Source organism: Boleophthalmus pectinirostris, unplaced genomic scaffold (genome assembly GCF_026225935.1).
Source record: "Boleophthalmus pectinirostris isolate CB_2022bp ecotype Guang Dong unplaced genomic scaffold, ASM2622593v1 HiC_scaffold_2, whole genome shotgun sequence".
NCBI classification, from domain to species: Eukaryota; Metazoa; Chordata; class Actinopteri; order Gobiiformes; family Gobiidae; genus Boleophthalmus; species Boleophthalmus pectinirostris.
The window spans coordinates 12,863,880-12,883,599 of record NW_026571152.1 but is presented as its reverse complement, the minus strand read 5'-3'; the positions used below and the strand labels follow the sequence as shown (position 1 = coordinate 12,883,599).

The window sequence follows — 19,720 nt, the reverse complement described above, 5'->3', positions numbered from 1 at the left end:
TGCTACTGCAGGGGCAACCATCACTCCCAAAGTGTGTGTTTTTTGTTTGTTTGTTTGTTTGTTTGTTTGTTTTTTGTGGGAGGCTGGCCATACTTCACTTTCTTCACTTGGGACAGTGGTACATAGGTACAATCTACACTATGACAAACTTCTATCTTATGGGATAAACAGCTTTGATCTGCAGAGAGGCGAAAATGCATGTTTATCATAGATCTTTTTGAGCACATATTTGTGGTTGAATAAAAGTATAATAGTTTATAAATTTAAAGCCATACTGTGGAGCAGTCCAGGAAAAACAGTAATAGTCTTTTGTTCATATGATACTTTTATAGTTTTATTTGGCTTAGTCTAAATTTAAAAAATGTAAATAACTCTCATTTTTGGTAAATAATGTTTAGAACTTTTCACTGAGTGTTTTGAACCACAACCACACATTCCATCAGTGGAGCAGACGTGAGTTGTAAGCCATGGATGGAGTATTTGGTTCAGTGGTCACTTTTAAATATTTGGCTGGTCATTTACTTCGGGGCCAGAGGAGTGCTGCAAATAAAAGGACATAATGGGAATAGCACACAAAACAAAGCATTATTTAGCCTATATCTTATCATGGTCCTGTTGAAACCTTAAAAAGCTCATTTTACCCGCGAGCCCAGGTAACATTATTGTAACGTTATGTGAATCATACTGGTACACTACTGGTTCTCTCATATCACTTGCTATGTATTTATTTCATCTGCCCATATGCTGCACTGTAGATAACCATTAGGCTATACTTACTGTCCATATGTTTTGTAGCCTCATAGCTTTATTCTGCTGATACAAGGTTGCGTTAAATATTATGCCTTGTATATTGCAAGTTGCATGTTCCTATTCTCCTGCTCTTGAACTTTGAAACACTGTAATTTCCCCGTTGTGGGACAAATTCATGTTTATCCTTTCCTGCCCGACTTGTCCAAGTTTATTGGTGGTTTTGAGTGTCCTCTATTGGACAATTTGTGTAACTGCATAGTAGCCTGGGGGCCCCAGACCACTGCACTAAATCTATCAAATCTAATCTCAAAATCTAATCTCAAAATGCTAATCTAACTGTGTATAACACTCAGATGAATAACAATTAAACCCTTCTGTGTGTGTGTGTGTGTATTACAAATGTTGTGAAGTTTCCTCCCAGCGTATAACAACAATATATATACTGTGTAAGATCACAGACTCACTGTATAATTTTTTTCTTCACCTTGAAACCCACCTCTTTTGTGTAACCATGTGATTCATTGTAAAACCCTTCTCTTCTGTGTCTGTCTTATGTAACGTTTATGGCGCTGAATTTTATTTTCTTTTGCTATGGATCCTATCTTGACGATTACAGACTATTTGCTATGTCACCCGTCTGCTTGTTTGGGAAAGAGGAGACATGGTTGCAAGGAAAGAGGAGACACAGGGCCTATCATAAGTTAGACTAGACACATCTCAGTAAATCATACAGGCATAGTTGATTTAACTACATGAGATTTCACTAAAACATTACATGTTGTTGTATTTCATTTCATTCACACATGTTGGAGTAGCCCTTTACAATTAGTTTGGGCTGAAATGATCCAAATGATTGTAGAGGTATATGGAGTTTGAAAACACAGTGGAGCACTTCTTGTACTATCACGATACCACAAGGTGTTTTCAGAGTGTTTTCTGTTTCAGACAAGAATCAGCCTGAATATGCAGCGTTTGTGTGTTAAATGTGTGAATGAAACAAAACTGAGCTCCAGATGTGTTTGTGATGAGGAAACGGCATTATAACGTAAACAAGCCAAATATGTGCCCTTTAATTTATAGACAACTTGAACCTATCTTCAGGATGCAATTAGAAAAGCAGCACCACTAAAAATGAGAAAATAACTACAATTAAAAAAACCTTCATTAATTAAAAATCATTTATTACTCAAGCTCTTCGATTTACAATTGTGATTCTCTAAGTTACATTCATGGCAAATCAAGGCAACTGCAGATAGCTTGCACGCTAGCATTACATGTTGATCTGTGCTACGCAACTTTGCTCCGTTAAAATCATGACTGTGATAAATGTGACGGACGATGCTAGGGGGTTCTTTGTCGGAGGGAGTTGCCTAAGTGCTTAAACTAAAAGTGCTAAAATATAAGTTCTCAGTTCATTTTGTCGATGTGGTGAAATGGTATAGGTTCTTTGGATAACCGCACGTGTCGAACTTCACCCGTGTAGGAGCCTGTCCGAGGGGGAGTGGTCAAAGGGAGGGGGTGACTGGGAAGACTGCCAGCCACAAGATTGTCCCACGCTCTTCGTCATGTGTAGGATGGATTGTGAGGGGTGGACAGTGAATGGTCTAAAGGAAGGGTAGGGCACAAATGAAAGTTCAAGGGTTTAGCAAGTGTAGGTAAACTTGGTGGCGGGAGGGTCTAAAGGACACCTCGTGAAGGTTTATAGGGACAGCAGGTGGAGGAATCTAGTGGACCTCAGTTAGGAGGGTCTAGGGTACAGCTAGTGGGGCGTTGTAGGTGAGGCTGGTGGAAGGATCGTGTGAAGGGTTCTTGGGGATATCAGGTGGAGGAATCTAATGTACACCAGAGGGACGGATCTTGTGGAGCTCAGTTAGAAGGGCCCTGGGCACAGCTGGTGGAGTGTTGTAGGTGAGGCTAGTGGGGGGGATCTAGTGGATAACAGGTAATGGGATCTAGGAACAACACGTGATGGGTTCTTGGAGGATATCAGGTGGAGGATTGTAGATGAGGGGTTGGTGGGGGGGGGGATCTAGTGGGCCTCAGTTTGGAGGTCTAGGGTACAGCTGGTGGAGGCCTTTTGGCAGGAGGAGCAGCAGTTTTCAGGTCTCTCTTGGGCGTGTTGAGAATGTCCAAGCTCCGGCGGCTGGAGGAGACCACGTCAGCCACAAACTTGGAGCAGTCGGAGCAGACGTCACGCAGGCTGCAGCCGTGGGCATACAGGTGAGGGAACTCCTCCTCCACTGCACGCCCACACAAACCATGCAAACACCTGAGAGGAGCAGAGCACATACATTACTCTTCCATCTGCTAACAGACAAAGGGCAGTCTGTAAACAGGTGGATCTGTGGGTGTCATTTCCAAGGATGTTTCTTCAAAAGGCCAGTCTGTAAAACTCTGGAGTCGGCTCCTCTGAAGCAGAGCCAAGTGCCACTGGGAGAGTATTTGGAACAAGCTCCTTGCATAGTGTCCTGTGCCAAAAAAATCTCAGACTGGACAGCCTATTTGAGCCACTCCCCTCCAGCCGGAGGGTATAGAGCTCACTTAAAAAAAACCAAAAAAAAAACAAGAAAGATCTATTTGCACTGCTAGTTCTGACAAGGACTTCCATCATGGCCGCTTATATGCTCACTGTGATAGCAGGGAATCTGAGCAGAGGTGCAAAAATTCTGGAGCACCAGAGGAACAGTGCAGTGTTTGTGCAGACTGCTAAAGACTTACTTGAAGACTTGGCTTTTGTGTACTGGGTCTTTGGGAGCCACATGAAAGCCCACAGCATATACTGGAATGTGAGCCATCTTTTTGGAAGGAATCTTCATCTGTACAAGTCAAAGCACAAGGAGAAACAAATTCTGAATAACCATATGAAACTGCATGATGTAAAACTGATGAGACTGATATAAATCTTGCTTTTTATAGAGTTTTATAGAAATGCTCATCTATTTACTGTATTGAAAAGTCCAGCCAGGCAGAGATAGTGAGATGCATCTCATCAGTTACAAGTTCGGGTTTTGTATGTCTGACAGCGTGATGTGTGATAAACACATAAAAACACATGACTTACCTTGGCACTGCAGGCACTGCATACAGACCTGTAGGCACAGAGGGCACATTTAGCACATACTCGACTAACATTGTGCCCATATACTCATATGAATTCACAGGACAGCCAATCCCTGCCGTATATTATATACTGCACCTATAAGATGCAGATTTTAAAACAGTTTAGGTGGAGAGTTTATCACCTGCTTTTCTCCACAGAGATGGACAGATCAATTGTGACATCACCACAGTTGTTTGGGTCTATTTTTTTTTATATATTTGACCTTTATTTAAACAGGAAATCCCATTGTCATTGTCATTTGGAAATTGCAAAATCTTTTCAGACTAAGTACCACTTAAGATAATATTTGGTTTTTCCAAGTACTACCTAAACTAGAACTATATCAAGCCAAAATGAGGGCTAAAATCCTAAAACCAGGTCTAAAATTAAACCATGGATAAGGGAATCCTAAATATTGATTTACCCAAAGAAGGGCAAAAACATTAATAGATTAATTTCTAAACCAAATACTCAAACTGCAAAGACTCCCTTGTAACATCAGAGGCAGTATGTGTACCCCCAATGGTACATGTACCACAGTTTAAGAAACACTGATCTAAACTATGGGCATGACTGTGACTTCTGGATGGAAGCTGAAAATGATTTCAAAAACATTGTCCAGATGAAAACCTTTGAATCCTTTCTCACTACGCAGTTTACAGTGCTGTGATGTCATAGACTGTTAGTTAGTTGTGTAGGAGGACACAGTGTGGTACCTCTTGCAGAATAGGCAGGACGAGGGCCATGATAGGAGAGGGAAACGCACTCTACAGCAGCAGCACACCTGCATCAAGAACATATAAAATATCTTGAAATCATAGCTTAGGCAACTTTAGTCCTTATGATTATGCTTCTGCTCTTATTTTAATGTAGTTTAGTCAGCAATCATATAACTTTATTGAAAATTATGCCAAAATATTTTAGTAGGCTGAATTTATAAATTAACATTATTTTTGTTAATAATGAATGGTGTTTTGTTAATTTTGTTTGGGGGGATTACTTTGCCTCTCTTCAGGTTATTGTACAGCTCCTTGCTCTGAAGGTATTTTTCCATCTCTGCCTTGACCAGCACACGGCGCACATTGATGACCTCATCCACGGTCAGGGCCAGACTCTCTACAGGATGACTGAACTCTTCCTACACACACAGCACAGGTCAGTATCAAACCTTCCACAAACACAAGCATCGGACCTGTACGTCTTACCATCCAGAGGTGCACATCTGAATCAGGGCTCTCATGCAGCGCGCTAAGGGACCGTGGGGCCGGTGGAGGGGTCGGTGGAGGGGCCCAGGCTTGGCCCGGGAATGAGGCTGAACAGACACAGAAGTAATATCAAATCACACAAATAAGAGTATCTAGACATTTTTATTAGAGATCTTCTGATCCAGCTTTTTCTTTTCCGATACCAATGTCGGCTTTAAGTGTCTGCCGATACCTGATATTAACGATACCAGTGCAGAGACTTAAAATATAATTTATTTCCTTTAAACACAATCGGCATATGGTAAAAAAAATGATCCAGATATCTTTGTAACTGTTATTTATCATTTAAAGTAACTACAGAACAGCTTTGAAAACTATTATGTTCAGTAAATCTAATGTACCAGTTCATAGACAAAAAATGAGACTGAACAGATATCCTGGATACCTAGTCCATCAAAAATTTTAATATTGGTACCGATAACAGTATTGTAACAGTGCATCCCTAATTTTTATATGGACTGATGCAATAGAGAAATACAGACAAGATGTTATACTATATAGCCTGTATTGTTCTGTGCTGTGATTGTAGTGTGTGCATGTGCAGTGTTGGGAAGGTTACTTTTAAAATGTAATCCCCTACAGATTACAGATTACATACCCCAAAATGTAGTTTGTAATGTAATCCATTAAATTACTTAAAGTGAGTAACGTAATCTGATTACTTTGGATTACTTGATATTGTCATGTTTTTTTTAAACGACATGAATGTAGCAACCACATCCTGAAAATTCTTGTTTGTTGTCTTCAAATTGTCTGAGCCCAAGTCTCCATGAATAAGCAACTGTTTGCTGTAGAGAAACAAAGACCACGATATTTTAACATAAGAGGTTTTGTCTGTTAAAAGACAATAACAAGATCAGCCTTTCCTTCACCAGATTAAAAAAATATTATTGATAGAGAAATTATTTTTTATATGAGATCACCTTAAATTATGTCAACCTACTGTTAGGTGTCATGTTGTTTAGACCTGGTTTAGTCCTGGTTTAGTCCTGATTTTTAGACCTGGTTTACTCCTGATTTTAGACCTGGTTAGACCAGGTCTTTAGTTCTGGTTTAGTCGTGGTTTTGTCCTAGTTTAAACCTGATTCAGTCCTGCTTTAGTCCTGGTTTAGTCCTGGGTTAGTTCTGGTTTTAGTCCTGGTGTTAGTTCTAGTTTAGAGGCGCACAGGAGGAAGCGCGGTTTACGCGAGAAAACACGTTCCACACGCGGCGCACGAGACGGTGGTGTCCGCGCAGTAACTACGGAAGGAGACGTGGTCTGCGGGTTGTCAGGTTAATGACGATGATGAAGGTGTGTGTTTGTGTGTGTTTGTGTTTGTGTGCGTTTGTGTGCACGTCCACTCATGTCGCAGGTCATTATAGGACAGTAGTGCAGATATTATAAGTCTATGCAGGTTGTTTTCACCAGTGCCAGTAGCTCCTGTTTCACATTTAAGTTGTAGGCGATTTTATATATATATATTTTTTATATATATATCTCACATCGGGAGAAGAATTTCCAAGACACAAATGCGTTTTTACCAATGTACTGCTGCTTCCACTGTGTGACTGACACCGCTAACTTTAACGTGACGTTTACATCGCTCTTACTGTCGCGTTCTGTGTGGGTTTCCAACAATGAGTGGAATTACCGAAATAAAAAATAAATAAATGGGATGTAGCACAAAATGTGAAAACAGGAAAATACCGCCTTGTAATCCACTTATTTCAGCAACGTAACTGTAATCCAATTACCACTCATTGAAACAGTAACTGTAACGGAATACAGTTACTCATAATTTGTACTCTGATTACGTAACGGCGGTACATGTAATCCGTTACTCCCCAACACTGTGCATGTGTGATGTTTTAGGAGCAGAGTAGGTTTTGTGGTTGCCTTGGTTGTTGTTGGTGCGCTTGTGGCTGACTGACTGGCACACTGAATATTTTTTTTATATTGTCATCAATATGTTTACACCTCTCTAATTTCTGTATTTGTGTAACATATTTTCTAAAAACATTTCAAAATGAGAGAATCATCCAACCCTCATATCCACTTTAACAGTTTGTGGGAGCTATGGCACTGCATTGCTAAATCACTCCATAGCTTTGCACAAACAGCTCCGGTAAATAAGACTCTGCAGCACAGTATCAATAATGGGCTTTGCAAGTGAGCGTTAAAGAAGCCCCTCTCTGCCCCTCTCAGCAGATGCGCTATCTCCATGAAAACACCTTTCTGTGCTGTGGCTGTATTAGGGTTATCAAAAGTATAGAAAATCACATACTAAATTGATACCAAAACAAGTATTGACACATAAAAGTCACATTCACAGGACAGAAATTAACCTTTCCTGAATAGCTTTAGAATGATCTGTATCAGAACTAGTCATACACTGTACTGTATATATAAAATGGATATAGCTAACCCACTAGCCACTGCATTCCAAATAGGAAGTGTTCATGGAGAGCTTCCAGCTCCACGGACTCTTTTTCAAATTGACTTGTCGCCCCTCTCTCTGTATCTGTGCTTTTATTTCACCATTTAGTTTATAAATATATTACTACTCCTAATATTGAGCTTGGCTCCAAATTCGCCCCTGTAAATACTAGCATCATGAGCTTTGACTAGAGCCAAAGATTATGGGAAAATTTATGGAAATTTTACTTCCAGATCCAGAGCAGACTTGGAAGTGGGTGGGACCTGTGGAGCTCCATGGCTGTAATCCATGGTAGTACTCAGACTGACCTCTGTGCTGAGGCGGGGGTCTCGCTGTGGGCAGAGTCCTGGCTCTCAGTGGCCCTGCCCGGTCCCCTCGGAGCAGAGCCACATCCTGCTCGGAGAAAGAGCGGTCTCGTTTAAGAGGGCCAATGGTGTCGGTCCTGTATAGCTCCGCCCCCTCTGGAGACTCCTCCTCCTGCAAAACAAATCCAATAACAACAATTTATATTAGCTTTACAGGTCCTAAGTGAGTCAGTCTAAGTAACAAGCAAGAAATGCTACAGGGAACCAATCTGATTGAAATTTTAATGTTTTTTTTTTTTTTTTTTATTGTTTGAATTGTTTTTATTCTGCATTTCAGTTGGTTCATTTTTAAAGCATACATTTTCAGTGTTTAAAATTTTATTTTGACTGAACAGACCAGAGATGAGTTTTTGGTAAAACTACCACTCCAGTAAGAGTAATTTAAAGAGATTTATAATCATCAGATTTATCATTTGAAGTTAAAAAGGTTGGAAAGACAAGACATTAAAAAATGAAAATGTGCTGCTCATTTTAGGCTTCATTTGCTTTTGCTCATTTTCCTGTGAAACATCTGGCAGTTATGGTTTTGGTATATTTATCTTTTAACTCACTTCACTACTGTTGGTAGGTTTCAGGGTATTCTACAGCATTATCAAAGCTAGTCTACCCTAACTTAGTGAATGCTGCTGCTTTACATTTGCTCCATTGGGGCTTTTATTTCTGTGAATATCTGACAGAAGCTAAGCAGATCCATATTGAGTTTTTTTTTTTTTTTTTTTTAAAGAGCACAGCCCCTAAATAATACATGATGCTTTACAATTAGCGTTATACAGACTTGCCAAAGCCTCTCAAAGCATTACACTGTAGTCATTATTCATTCCCTCCACATGACTGGCAGAAATACCACAAACATTCATAATAGGTAATGTAGGTAAAGTGTATTTCCCAAGGACACAGTGACAGAACTTGGTCTGAGTAGGAATCAATCTTCCAACCTTCAGGTTGGTGGGTGCTCTAACCATTGAGCCACTGTGGTACCAAGACAGCAGGTGTGAAAAAGACAATATGCATGAGTGGATTGCCTCAACATAGTCACATATTATGACATTACATTAAGTCTATTCATCAGGACCCAGAGGTGGTACCTCAGAACTGTTCATCTCTTCCATTTCAGCCAGCGTGGGGGCCTTGAGAAGGACGCGGGGTCGGGACACCGATAGGTCCATGCAGGAGCTGGATTTAAGTTGACAGGAGCAGTGCTGCGCCAGGCAGGGCAGCGAGCCGAACGCTGAGCCCCACCAGGAACAGAGGACACAAAGTCAGACACTGACTACAAATCTAATTAAACCATCTTCATGTTTGGAGAAATGGCATAAACATCATGAATGTCAGAATGTAATGTACGACATGTAAACTAGTGTGTGTGCATGTGCATGTGCGTGTGCGCAGCAAATCAAGTGTAGATAAAAAAGTGATTCCCAGAACAGTCAGGGCCGAGAGCCCTCTCATCTTCAAGATAATGGCACAGATGCTGCTTGTCTGTGTTGACTCTAGTCTCAGGGCGCCTGCAAGACACCCTTCCTTTCAGACAGGGGTCTCACGCATACATTTTTCATTTTAAGGATAACAAAGATGATCACACAGACTTGTACACTGGACTGTGGCCAACACTCACGTCTGGCTGGTGGGACATGGCGCAGCTTCCGCTCCTGCTTGATCTGAGCCAGGACCTGCTCATGGAGGCTCTGCGGCTGTGGGGGTGGAGGGGGCAGGGAGCGCTCCGAAACCTGGTGTCAGCAGAACACAGCAGTCAGCCCATCACCAACCCATCACATCAACTCCTCCTGCAAGAGCTCAATCAGTGTGTCTATCTGCACTGAGGCATTTACAATAGTTGGTAATAAACGTTAAAATGAATACTGTGTAATGAAAGAGTGAATGAAAGAATAAATAAATATAGGTAGCATTAAAGGATGGATCACATGAAAAGAACTAATTATTTAATGGCGATCTAAGTAGTCCTTATCCTTAACCTCATCACTGCCACAGCACTGAGCCATTTGCTTAGCCAGCCAAATCCACACACTTTGATGATACTTCACATAGACGTGTGAGCCTGGAACTCCCCTCTTTCTGATGAGCAGATTAACCAATCAGAAAAGTGCATGGTCTGTTTGTGTCAAAACATGGTCTCTGCGCTCCAGAGTACAGCTGTTGTGTTGACACTGGCCCGAGTACACAGCTCTTGGATCTAAAGCTCTTTTACATCGCCCTACCTAGTGTCACTGTAAACAACTCCTTTCTCAGCATTAAAAAAGATGTTTGCATCTCTGAGAATCACTGTACTAAATTACAGCAGTGGTTCCCGAAACCTTTTGACTGCACCCCCCATATTAAAAGTACTCTTTCTTTAACAGTTTCTTTAGTAAATGTAAAGTTATTTACTAGTACACTGCCAATAAGAACTGTTTTAAAGAGCCCATATTATGCCATTTTCTGATCTATTTTATAAATTTGTTTCCTCATCAAAAGGTGTGGAGGTATGTTTTGTTTCATTCACACATGTTGAACACACAAACCCTGCGTTTGTGAGAGTCTGTGAAATCTTTCTCACAGCCTGTGCCATGACAATGGGATGGAGAATAGCATGCACTCCTCTATACACCACCTTTACTGACCGGTTTGAGAGGAGGTCTGGAGCGGATGAAGTCCAGGATCAGCTCATGTGCATTCCTCTTGACTCGTGTAGGAATGTCCCCATCCACCTGGAAACATACACAACACATTTCAGCTGTTCTTTGTTATGGTATGTTCTTTTAAAAAAAAAAAAAAAAAAAAGACAAATCAAAGAGAAACAACCAGTTGTTGTTTTTTTAATTCAGATTTTCCATTTTCAGAGTCATTATAATTATTTCCCCTCACCATTTACTCATCCAAAGTTTTATTTAGAAAGATTTATACACGTCTGAGCAATCTTTAATCAGTTATTTTCAAGATACCATATTGTTGATCAACTCTGTTTTACTTTAATATTTTAATTTGGTTTTAAATCTAATTTTCTTCTTGCAGAGCTTGTTACCATGCATAATGACAATCAGACAGATGCCAAAACTACAGATCCTAAGCTTCATAAAGAGCCCAGCCATTTGTCTGTGCTCCAAAGGGTTTGTAGTAATTGCAGTATGAAACCTGCCCGAGCTAAATTTCTCCATGAGGAGAGAAATAAAAGAAAACCTAAGCCTAATCGTTTAAAGAGGGGTTATTATGTAAAGTAGACTTTTTTGAGCATTCTACCACGTAATAATGTTGTTCCCTCATCAAAAACATGTCTGAAGAGGTTTCAGATGTCACCCATGCATGATATCTCTTGGATCCTATTCAAACCCTTCTTACGGTTAACTGTAAGCTTCTGTGCAATGCTCAGCCCACAAACCTTCGTCACCCATGCTCCCACACAACAATTCTTCAAATTATGACATTATTATTTTGACATAATACCCCCTCTTTAAAGAGAATGTTTATTTACCCCAATCTCCTCTTAAAAAATGAATAAGACTTAAGATGAGTTCATTTGAGTGCTTCCCGGGTCTCACCATGACTTTGCGCAGTTGGAACTTGCGTGTGCGGATGTCCTGCATGAGCATCTCAAAGGGTGTCAGGCTGAACTCCGACGGAAGAGGAGGGAACGCAGTCTCCTGCACCTGCTTCAGCTTCACCCCCTGCCTCAACTCCTTCATGAGCTGCACCCACAGACGAGCCTGACGGAGCACACACGCACACATACACAGAGCAGAAGGGACGTTGTGAGGTTGAAGTTGTATGCTCTCTTAAGAACCAAAACTGTATTTATGTAAAATGTTTGGAAAATTCACATGCAAAAAATGTACACTACCAGTTAAAAGTTTAGACACACTCTTCTCATTCAGTTCTTAATTTTGACTACTTTTTACATTTAATATACATATAGAAGACATCAAATATATGATGTGAGATGTTTTGAATTATATAGTAAACAATTTTGCTACATTGTATATACCTTATTTTCATTTATATAGTCAGGGTCAAGAAATGCCAAAAGTGCAAATCAGGGTACAATTCAAAGAGTGGTTGTTTTTAAAATGCTTTAATCTTTTAAATCAGCATTTTAGTTTTTTTTTTTTTTTTGCTGCATTCCACATGTGCCCATACATTGTTTTGTATGTAAATATAAATAACCATAGAAATAAAGAAGAACCAAAAATGAAAAAGTGTGTCTAAACTTTTGACTAAGTCTGATTCTCACCCAGTCTCGATGCTGCAGAGTGTCCAGCTCTGCAGTGGACCGGTCCTCCACACTGTCCTCTGTATTCATCTTCTTCAACATCTACACACAAGACTCATGTAAGAGTTAGAACAGGAGTCTGCCTCTGTGAGTGACATACAGCTATCATAACCTCATCATACAGCAATTATATACGACTGCATATAAACAACCCATCATCAAGTATCATATATACAGGTATATGTGGTACTATGGGATGAGAAGCACTTTAGGCAGTAACAATGAGAAGTGTGTTCATTTCCACTTTAGGTATAGTGCATGTTATGTTAAAGCAGATCTACAATGTAAAATGTTATAACTGTTTCCCCTTCTCATTTATCCTCTCAAAGTTGTATTTGGAGTGATTCATGCATGTTTAAGCAATCTTTAATCGCTTATGGTATTTTCAAGACACCATATTGCCAATTAACTCATGTATTAATTTTCACCTGAATAAGCCCACTGCTCTCAGCTCGTAGGATTTGGCAGCATCACACAGTCTTTTGGTGCCAATAAAAAAAAAAAAAACTGCGGCCGAGGTGCAGACAGCTACACGGCTCTTTGTTGTGATGGTATTCATGGCTCTGTCAGTTACCATTGGGCACTGCAGTTTTTTAATGCAGAAGTCAGCACACTTCTTTCATTGATTAAGTTGTTTTAGATCAGGATTACAATTTAAGATATGCAAATTATAAGATAATAATCCATGGGTGTCATTTATTATAATTATAACTATAGAGCAGACAAGTATAAAACGTCTTCTTTAAGTTTGACCTCTTTGGCATCTCGGATCTTCAGGAGGAAGGTCTGCAGCTCCAGAGTCTCCACAAACAGGGCTCTGCACACAGCCTGGTAGTGCTCTGCTGCCAGGCCAGGCTCAGCCAGACGACATGCACACAGCGCCATCACCCGGCGGAGGGAGCAGACCGGTCGTGCCCCAGGCTCCTGCTCCTCCTCCAGCTCCTCCTCCTCTTCTGGGCCACTGTAGCCCTCATCAGAAGTGCCACTGCCCCCACCACTGTCCGCCTCCCCGCCAGCCATGCCTTCTATGAGCTGCTCTAGCTGAGGACTCAGCTCCCGCTCCTCACTGGCATCCAGCCCCCAGTCCAGAGCTCTGTAGATGGCCACGCCCAGAGTCTGCACCAGCTGAACACAACACGTGTTTAGTGTACACAAATACACAAAGGTTTCATTCTGAACTCTAAATCTAAACCTCAGGGCTTTAATAATAATAATAATAACACTCAAAGACACTTTACAGAGCATTATTCATTCACTCCACACTAAGTGGTGGTAAGCTACTACTGTAGCCACAGCTGCCCTGGGGCAGACTGACAGAAACAAGGCTGCCAATCTGCACGTCCGCCACCACCATCAACACCACCACTCATGCACACACCACTTTCATACTAGGCAATGTGGGTAAAGTGTCTTGCCTAAGGACACAACAGTTTCCCAGCGGTCTCCATTCCAAGTACTAACTAGGCCTGGCCTGGATTAGCTTCTGAGATGTGACAAGATCAGGCTTTGACAAGTTGGTATGGCTTACACACAAGAGGGGGACAGTCAAAATCTAAGGTAAGGAGAATTTGTGAAGAGCCATATTATAATATTCCAGCTACTAGTGGTTTATAATCATGATATACATTAACATGTATTTCTGTTTGTTTTTCATAGACCTCTATTGTGGATTAAGCTACAAATAATTTTAATGTATTTTTGTGTTGAAGTTTTAGTGCTTGGAGCAGATTGGACAGGACTGTTTAGTAAAAAGTGTAGTCAGGGCAGGGCCTGGGTGAGAGATAAACTGAGAAGGAGCAGGCTTACCTGACGTTCAACTGCCAGTGAGCTTCCAGCTCCTTCATGGTCCACTGCAGACAACAGAAAAATCAGAAGTCAAAGATATTACCTAAACGATACTAGTTACACATGGAGGTATGTAGTGAAAAACAGTAAAGAGAGAGAGAAAGAGAGAGAGAGAGGGAGAGAGAGAGAGAGGGGGAGAGAGAGAGAGAGAGAGAGAGAGAGAGAGAGAGAGAGAGAGAGAGAGAGAGAGAGAGAGAGAGAGAGAGAGAGAGAGAGAGAGAGAGAGAGAGAGAGAGAGAGAGAGAGAGAGAGAGAGAGAGAGAGAGAGAGAGAGAGAGAGAGAGAGAGAGAGAGAGAGAGCCTATGAAGTGTATATGGCTTTTGATATAAAATCTAATGCCAGTAAAAGGCAGCATAAAACTAAAGATGATACATGTAAAGATGATACATGTGTTTCCTCAGTTTGTATTGAGTGGTATTGGTCTGACTGTATGTAACATGTACTAATACTTTTTATTATAGGACATTTTATTACAAATGATCTGTCAGATGATGGGGACATCTACACACAGTGGTGCATGATCCCGGTTGTTGGTCAGGGTTGGTGCCTGTACAGCTGAAGTGAAAGAGACACATTACAATGCAGCTCAAGGTCATCAGATCCAGTGTCAGGGCAGTATGAGGTCGTAATAATCATCAGGACAAAAGTGTCACTCTTGTGTGTCTCTGTCTTCTGTGTCCTACATCATTACAGCAGCCTCCTGGGTGAGTCAGGTGAAGTCAGGACAAACAGTGGGAAAGCCTTTCTCTTCCTTCGATCTGTTGTTTTGGTTAGATAGAGAGTAAAGTTTCCTCTGGAAAGTCTTCTGCCATATTCCTTATAGAATGTCAGTCATGTGCAAGAGCAGCCAAGCACGACCATGGCAACCACAGAGCTCAATGTGGCGTACAATGACTGCTTGAGGATTCTGTTGAAAAGGCCAAGATGGGGAAGTGCCAGTCACCTGTTTGTGTCATCAGGGACTAAAACTTTTCAGGCCACCTCGCACCATTTAATGCATATGTCGCCTTAGTGCTAAACTAATGTGAAATTCAATGCCAGTTTGAACTTTAAACCCTAGTCTTGTAAAACAGCTGTTTGCTGTAAGTGGTGTGGCTCAACCACACCTTCAGTTACCCCAAAGCTCTATTTATAGACGCCTATCTCGACAACACTGTCCATCTCTGCCCTATCGACCCCCTCGCTCCCACCCGGTGTCCCATGTTCATCCTTCAGCCTAAAGGCATCATATATAAAAGGGGGGGTCCTGAATCAGCTTGGCTGACCACCTGAGATAGAGCCCTCATCCGGAGTCTCATCACATCACATCTGTCCATCATCAACAAATGTCTTTATCGTATTCCACTTTAGTTTCACAATGTTTCTGTTATTCTTGTGTGTTTTTTAACAAGACTATAAATCTGCAGTAAAGTGTTGCCAATGACGAGCAAAGGCCCCGATAAATTACTAAAAGATGGCTCAGTACCGCCACCTCAAAAAATAATTTTCACTGGGCCAAAAACAAAAAACTATTGTGATATGGGCTTCCAGCACAATTTATGATCCAGTGCTACTCTTAAAAAATTAATTTGTTCATATTTTTAATTGCATTGGCAATTAATATTGTATCTGTAATTACCTCCGCCAAGGAGGTTATGTTTTTGCCGGCGTTTGTCTGTTTGTTTGTGTTTGTCTGTTAATTAACAGAGATATTGAGAAACAAAATTTTTGGCCCCATTTACCACAATGTTAACAAAAATTTCAAAGTGATCCAGAATCCAGGATTTCTTCCGGATCACCCCCAAAATGAAATCAGTTCTTCCTTTTCACATTTCCAACAAATCCTGAAAATTTAATAAAAATCGGTCCATAACATTTTGAGTTATGTTGCTAACAGACAAACAAACAAACAAACAAACAAACAGACAAACGCCGGCAAAAACATAACCTCCTTGGCGGAGGTAATAATAGCGAATGTTAAAATATATATTACTATAATAATATACACATTTAGGAGCCCACCAAGGTTTGTGCCTAGGACTATGTGCTATGCACCTGCACATGCATTAGCTGAGAGCTGACGTCCTTATGCACACCCAGATGAGTCGCGTGAATCTAATGATTTAATTTGGATTCATTTGGTAAATAGGACAATAAACAGTGACTCTAGGCTCATATGCAGACATTTCTTTAACAAACTGTAGCTATTCGAAGCCGTTTTAACCAGATATTCTTTTTTTTTGTTTTTGTTTTTTGTTTATGTACAAAGCAATCATAGCTCATTGCGTTTGGCAGAAATTCAACAACTACAAACTTTTTGGCCAAGATGCACATACACAGTATGTACACAGCACAGCAAGAGCCACAAGCTTTCTGACTGGCTGATTGCTGGGGAGCTCCCCGACACTAGATCTAATGTTGGACTATAAAGCAGCCTTTAGACTGTCACAACAGGACAGGGGGACAGGGTGATTACAGCAGCAGAAGAAGTATAATCATTTGTTAGTTTAATTCCAGTTTAGGGGATGCATTTTTCATACTTAAAAAGTCTAACCTATAAAATAAAGTATTCAGTAAAACAAAGTTTTTTTAAATTACCAATTTGGACAAAGCTTTTGTTAAGTTGAACTGTGTCACAGTTGATTGGTCCATAGGGGTCTTTGAAACAGAGCACATTTTCAGCAGGGCCATTGCTTTGAGCTCTGAGTGCTTTGCTGCAGTCAGACTAAAGTGCTGAGGACAGAGCTCACATGTCACTGAGGGCTCCCCAGAGAAGCACTCCTCCACCATCAGCACAGGAACTACAGAGAGGTCAGCCAGAGAGCCAGAGAGGCCTGCCCACAACAACACACTGCTATTGCCTCCCAATAGGCCAGGAGCTAAGGAGCAACATAGACCTGTCTGACTGGTTCACACAAAGGCTGTAACTGAGCTTGCATCCACAGAACACAGCAGCTCCATATCCAGGAGGGGAGCTTACTCTCATGCACCACCGAGAGGCAAAACAGCACAAAAAAAAACAAAAAAACATAATAAATCTGTCAGCTATGCATATGAAACGGTCTACCAAAACATGGCTGATGCTCTTCTGTAATCCTAAAAGCACAATGCCTACTTCATTCTCACAGCTGGAGGTCTGGTCTTGCCTGATGATTTGCTTGACTTGGCACAGCAGTCCATAGGAAAGCATGGTGCAACTGGAGTAGATGCACATATAAGTTTAGAGTTTGTAAAACAACTACTAGATCTATCACAAATACAGAGCCACAAAAGCAAAAAAAATAATTATTTGGCTGTAGCGCTGCCACTAGTGTCACTATTGGAAACAAGGCTCTCTCACCAGTTTCTCACATTCAGCTTAAATGGTATTGTTATATTCCAGCAGCAGAGGTTTGAAACACTGACAACAACAACAGCTCTGTCACTTTTAGAGGCTTTTGCACTAAACTCAACTCAACATTTCAATTGGCCACAACAGCCGACAACATGAAACCTCACAATCATTCCTCTGGATGGGCTTCCCACATCCAACAAGTGTGGCCACCTTAGAGTGAAAAACAGCCAGTCTGATCACAGACTACAACCAAAAGACGTCAGGAGAGCGGAATATGGACCTGCAGTCAGGTGAGTCATCTTTAGTCTTGCTGTGGTGGCAGTTTTTTTTATCCATTTTGTCATTTAGACTCATTTGTGGCATTATGTTTAGGAGAATCTGATGAGCAGAGTGAAGTTGCCCATGACTTTCCATTGTAGTTTGCTCTAAAGGGCAATAGATGTGAGCAAAATAAGTCACCTGACCTGCTTCAAACCACCAGCCACTCTACATTGTGTAGTGTTGTCTATTTAATAGACTATTAGTCTATTAGGTCTGCAATCCCTGCAGATTTTGTCATGCACACACACACACAAGCACACACGGACACACGCACACACACACACGCACACACGCACAGGCTATGGCTAACTCAATCTAGGGAGAGAGCTGTGTACACCCATTTTTTTGTGAAAACATGGAATAGAATGTGTTAGTTATACTGTGAGTTGCTTGTTACTGCTTAGGCCTAGTGTAATTTACCTGTGGACTACAACTGAACACTATGTGAGGATATGGGCCTATTAATGAGATTCAGTAAACATGAGGGAAACTCTTAAACAGGGGTGTCCAAACTTTTTCATCAAGGGCCACATATCTAAACACAGATGAAGCAGAGGGCTGATCGAGGGCCGTAGACTGGAGCTCAGTACAGGGAATAATTGAAATATATGCATGTTTAACACGTTAGAATGAGCCATCAGTCTTTATTCATGCTACAATCCTTAAAACCACACACTAAATATCAATTATTAGCTTTGTCAAGGTAGATAAAAAAAAAAAAAAACACACACAAAAAAACTCTGGAGTAAAAAGTTCATTTTTAATTGATGCAAGGTTATTTGGTTCTTCTGGAAGCCTGAGGGCCAAGAAAAATTTGTCTGAGGGCTGTATTTGGCCCATGGGCCATACTTTGGACATGCCTGCTCTAAAAGCTCGCCCATAGTGAGTTTCCTTTCCATTTTAAATGGTCGTTTTATTTTGGGCTAAACAATGGTGCCGATACATTTCTATAGAGCAAAGCAAACCCTGTTCTGGACTGAGTCTCTCTCCACTGAGTGCTCGGTCGGCACCAGAAACAGTGTTGTTTATTTTCTTTTTTATTTATGTATTTGAGTTTACATTACACTTTTTTGTATTGCTCAGCTCACACAAAGTGACTCGCACAATTTGGTGCTAAAGTTTTTGGTTAAATCTGCGTAACCTACCGCAGAGATGAGAGTGCTGCCGAAGCGTCACGGTGCCGTCCCGGTGCAGCAGGATGGAGGACAGTTGAATGACCGGGCCGAGCGGGTGGGGCGGTCGGATCGGTCGGAGCCCGCTGCAGCACTGGAAACACACGGCCCATGCCTGCTCCTCGTTGATGGGTTGCTCATAGGATTTCAGCACCTCCTCCAGCGACAGTTCCTGGAGGTCGCTGCGGTCCGCGGGGGCGCGGGACTTCTCGCCGTCCGCGCCTGTGCTGCCGGATCGAGCCATGGCGCAGGGCCCATGTTTCACTCCATCTGCGCCGAGCCCCGGTGCTGCTGTGTCCCGCTGGCTCCGTGCGTCTGTCGCAGCTGCCGCTCCTTACCATCAGCGTCCTCGAGACGCTTCACACAAGAACTTCCGGAATATTTTCAAAATACCAAGGTCCCAAAATGATCAAGAACTTCAGCTGTAAGAAAAAAAAAACTGTGTAGATTTACGTAAAGCGCCAGCTCCCTCTGCCAGCTCTATCTGCACAGCCCTAACAGTAGCACAGAGACCGTGAGAGTCGTCACCGTGATAGGCTCATATACAGTCAGTGGATAGACTTCGCATCCTGATAGGCCTAGGCTGAACCTATTATTTGGCTAGTGCGAAAGGACTACCTGTGAAGTTGTGTTTTTTGAAGTGCACCTCGAAGTCTTTTGACAAATGCTCAGAAATTTTTATCGATGAATGATTTATGGAACCTGTCTGTGTAATGCAGATGTGTAATGCAAATGCATGTCATAGAGTGTACTGAAGAAAACCCGTCAAACTACGCTTGAGCAGAGGTGATAGACTAGCCAAAAACTGTACTCATGTAAGAGTAACGTTACTTCAAAAATAATATTACCCAGGTAGAAGTAACCTAAGTAGTTGTCCAAGAAATGACTCAAGTAGACAAAAAAAATGGGA

General features: G+C 41.5%; 1 protein-coding gene across 1 annotated transcript; it reads right to left on the bottom strand.

Annotated features, from left to right (window-relative positions):
• Positions 1 to 1,949: 1,949 nt before the first annotated feature.
• Positions 1,950 to 19,298, bottom strand: spire2 (spire-type actin nucleation factor 2). Its single transcript, XM_055155283.1, has 15 exons — positions 18,784 to 19,298; positions 13,965 to 14,008; positions 12,912 to 13,283; positions 12,120 to 12,200; positions 11,431 to 11,595; positions 10,516 to 10,602; positions 9,513 to 9,624; positions 8,983 to 9,125; positions 7,841 to 8,009; positions 5,056 to 5,162; positions 4,851 to 4,988; positions 4,567 to 4,634; positions 3,812 to 3,839; positions 3,469 to 3,566; positions 1,950 to 3,019 (listed from the first exon to the last, which is right to left on the bottom strand). Exons 1-15 carry the CDS (start codon positions 19,052 to 19,054, stop codon positions 2,803 to 2,805), a joined length of 2,100 nt encoding a protein of 699 aa, XP_055011258.1. The 5' UTR covers positions 19,055 to 19,298; the 3' UTR covers positions 1,950 to 2,802.
• Between the last annotated feature and the right edge of the window lie 422 nt (positions 19,299 to 19,720).